Raw genomic sequence first — 3854 nt, 5'->3', positions numbered from 1 at the left:
ACACAAAGACAAACTGGAGATGTTTAATCTGTGAGAAAAGGTGGTGCTTCTCAGTGCAGCTCTGTTACCTTTGATGTATCCCTTGTCTCTGACAGCCTGCAGGGTTGGACGGCGAATGAGAAACTTCTTCAGCTTGTGTTTGGTCTTCTTGTTGTCGGAGACATCCAAGCTGGTGGAGGTTTTTATAGCTGCAGAGGAGAGATGAGGTAAGACAACATTGTCCACCACTCACCTCAGCACACTGATAAGCAAGCAGGACGCACGGGGCTCTCAAGGCACTGAGCCAAACAGCAGTGATTCATTGGGCTGTTTTTATATACTTTATGCTTTCATTTTCAGTCTTGTACTGTTGAATGTGCGTTCTGATCTTTTGGCTTCCTTTTCAGATATGTTGTGCCACCATGTTTACACCATGTTCCAATTCATTCAACTCTTAAATTCTAACTTGACATGATATACGTTTAACGTCTGGTTAACACAGACCTCTGCCTTTCTTGGAGTCTCTTTGTTCTTTCTCCTTGTCATGTTTCTCCACACCTGGTGACTCGGGCATGTCCTCCTCTATGGCCTCATCAGACTCCCAGGCCTGAAATAAGACACGACTGGCTGTTAAAACCTCTGCACTTTTAAACTCAGTGATTCAAGTGAGTCAAGATAAACAAAATAAACAGCATCATAACTTCCAGGGTTAGTTTTCAAACTATAACATTTTTTCAGAGAGAGGTCTGGTGTAGGTGAACGTGTTGGTCCTCACGTGGGTGCTGATGGTGTCCTGCAGTGTTCGGAACCATTCTGTGACGACGCTGTCGTTCTCCGACTGGATCAGCAGCTCTGTGCCCTGCCGAGTCTTCACCTGCAACCAAGAAAGACACAACATTCAGTTCCAATCACCAATTCTCTGCACGTGGGGTCACAGCTTGGTGTTTATAAAGTGTGTCATGGCTGTAATTAAAAGTACCTGTCGTGTTTACAAATTTACTCCCAAAATATGGCAGAAGAATCTTTAATTTTTAGTGTTTCAGAATGAAAAAGAAGATTTCGGAAACTACACTTGTTTGTATTTGAGACCTTTCATTTCAATCAGGTTATTACACAAATCCAGGTTCAAAACAACAACAAAAGAAAAGATGGAAGTGCACATAAACTTGATGTGAGCTCTCCCCCACCTCTATGACATGCTTCTTGCTGGACTTGTCTTTAGATGCCCATTCCACCGAGCCACCCCTCAGATCTACAGTGAACTCGGGTTTGGACTGACCGCCTCCAAACTGGACAGACAGAAGACAAGAATCGAATAGAGCCAGGTTATCATCAGAAACCACCTGAAAGTATTTGTGAGGATGAGAACTGTTGTGTCACCTGCATATTGTTGTAATTGACTTTTAATGGTTCATGATGTTCATGATTTCTGCAGTTTCATCAAGTTAAATGTAAGACATTCTAAGACCTTTGTCAGGACACCAAGTGCAATTTAAGGCAAATTTCACACTCATACTGCCAAAGTATGACAGCTGTAAGAGAAATCTGTTAAATATTCAAGTTGAATATGAATAAATTAGTTTACAAGCAATTCTTGGACTGATTTGTTCAGCTGTTGTGTGTAAAGTGCGCGGCACCTTGGTTATTAACATTGGCGTAGGTTGCGTTGTAGAGTGGGTTGCACTGAGGCTAAGACTTGGTGAAGCTCCAGATGTTAATACAGAATAATATTATTTGGTGATAAGACAGCCTTGTCTGCTTGAAAGGCCAGAGAAAACTAACGAATGTGCCTTTTAACAGAAAAAGGTTTGCGCCACTCACCCAGCTGGGCCCAGCTCCTTGTCCTTTGGCAAACAACAGTGAGGATCCTTGTAGGACTGTCCAGGAAGAAGTCCAGTTCTTTCTGCAACAGATGGTTCATAAATGCACTGAGCAAACCTGTACAAGCGGTTGTGTTTTTATTCAGCAGATTGCACTGCTGCCGCATTAAGAACTGTCCGATTGCTATAAAAATATAGAAAGATACACAATGGTAAATAGTGTTGGCACATATAGACTGTCCTTAATGTGTAATTTATAAAAGGTAATGTACTTTCCATATTTACTGCTAGTTTATTATACTTCTAAAGTTTTATGGGTTGAATATTTTTATAAATGAGACTTAGATTTCTTTATTTATTATACCTGTAATTATTTTATTGGATTTGTCTTCTCATGGATTTTATTAATTATTCTATTAATTTTATTTTCAATAAAGTTTATAATTTTAAGATTTACTGTCATATTTGCTGTGTGGTTTGATTTTTATTACATACAGAATAAGACTCAATACAAAACTTTGTCAACTTTTAACTTTTCTGATTAATCCAATTAAATGGTTTGGTTGTTGCGCATTAATGTTAAAACTTATTTATTACATTAAGTGCCCTGAGATGATCGTTTGTGATTTGGCATTATACAAATAAAACTGGTCTGAATTGGAAAAACAAATACCTGCTGATACATTTTCAAGTAATATCAATCTCAAAAAGTCCAGTATCAGTCAAGTTCAACTTACTATGTAATAAATAATAATAATAACTGTATTAACAGTCACTAGTTTGAGCCACTGCTACTCACCGCACTTTCTTGCCATTCTCCGTGATCTTTGTCACATTCAGAACTCCACATTTTTCAGAGGGCTGCGGAGAAAAACAGGCATTAGTGCACGTGGTTAAACAATCATGTGACCCAAACACATCAATCACTTTGAAAGTGACAAGCCCAGCAGGATCACAAGAGAGAAAGCTGGTGTCAGAACTAAATACTGGTAAACAATAAGCATGTGTCACTCTACTATAAAACCGCCCGCCACCAAAACAACCACCGATTTCATTATTCCAACTAAGGAAAGGCAGCAGAAAGTGCACAGACAGATTAAAACAAAACGGAAACATAAAGGTTAGACCATAGATCCTTGGCAAAGCACCTGGTGCAGGATTTAGTCAGCCATCTTTCTTCTTAGATTAAAACACACAGGGAAAATGTGCAAAAACATGATCAACAGTGACAACAAAAGGGCCCTGTGTGATTTAAACAAGACAAAGCAATTCCAGAGACAATGTTCTCTGACGGTAGTGCCTATTAACAGCGCTTCTACACAGGCTCAAGGGTCAAACTTCCTCTTTTTTTGCAGCGTTATTTCTGCTTAACGCTTTTCACACAATTATCTAAACAAACCTTTAACACTCATTTTTTAATGATTTACAAACTACCCCGTGCAGAAACCCTGCAATAAGCTGCAACTTGCCACTGTCTACAATCAGGGGCCAAGTTAATCCCATGCAGGGCAGTGAGGAGGTGGGGTTAGGGGTGAGTACTAACAGAGGTGGGGGGCTTGGGAGACGAAGAGCAGGAGTCAGAGTCAGGAGAGGAGGGCTTGTGGCCCCGAGGAGCATCCTAGTGAGGAGACGGGGATGGAAAAAAAAACACAGTCAATGGGCAAACAACAGAAGGTTAATGAAAATATGATGCAAGGTTAAGAAGACACAGGCGGAGGAAAGAGGGTGATGGCAATTAGCAGTGAGAAGATTATAGTTGGTGAGATGTTCATGGAGGCATGGATGGATTATTAATGAGATGTGGGTGGTGGTACAGTATTTCTCAGGATGCTCATGCAACTACAAACTGCTTTATCTGCAGTGTTGTCGCCTAAGGGTGTTTTCACATTTGGTCCCTTTTAAATGAACCGAACTCAGTCCTCTTTTAAAGTGGACCAAAAACAGGACCAACACAAAAGAGACTCAGTCCTTATTGTGTTCACACTGTGAGTACATTTGAAAGAGGACTCAGTTCTCTTTCTGGCCCACTTCAGCTCTGATGGGGTCTCAGTCCTC

The 3854-nt window shown here is 40.5% G+C and overlaps 1 protein-coding gene across 4 annotated transcripts in view; it reads right to left on the bottom strand.

Annotated features, from left to right (window-relative positions):
• The window catches only part of LOC109967089 (rho GTPase-activating protein 12), a 44112-nt gene that overhangs the window by 3894 nt on the left and 36364 nt on the right, over positions 1 to 3854 (bottom strand). For 3 of the 4 annotated variants that reach the window (XM_020612443.1, XM_020612440.1, XM_020612441.1), the window contains exons 7-13: positions 3343 to 3417; positions 2599 to 2660; positions 1801 to 1882; positions 1167 to 1268; positions 755 to 853; positions 484 to 586; positions 69 to 188 (exon numbers count right to left, since the gene is read on the bottom strand). In XM_020612443.1, coding sequence (XP_020468099.1) covers positions 69 to 188; positions 484 to 586; positions 755 to 853; positions 1167 to 1268; positions 1801 to 1882; positions 2599 to 2660; positions 3343 to 3417 — 643 coding nt within the window. The remainder of the gene's footprint in view (positions 1 to 68; positions 189 to 483; positions 587 to 754; positions 854 to 1166; positions 1269 to 1800; positions 1883 to 2598; positions 2661 to 3342; positions 3418 to 3854) is intronic. The other variant, XM_020612442.1, reaches the window with a different exon arrangement.

This window comes from Monopterus albus, unplaced genomic scaffold (genome assembly GCF_001952655.1).
Source record: "Monopterus albus unplaced genomic scaffold, M_albus_1.0 scaffold125.1, whole genome shotgun sequence".
Classification (NCBI taxonomy): domain Eukaryota; kingdom Metazoa; phylum Chordata; class Actinopteri; order Synbranchiformes; family Synbranchidae; genus Monopterus; species Monopterus albus.
This window is presented reverse-complemented; position numbering and strand designations above follow the sequence as displayed.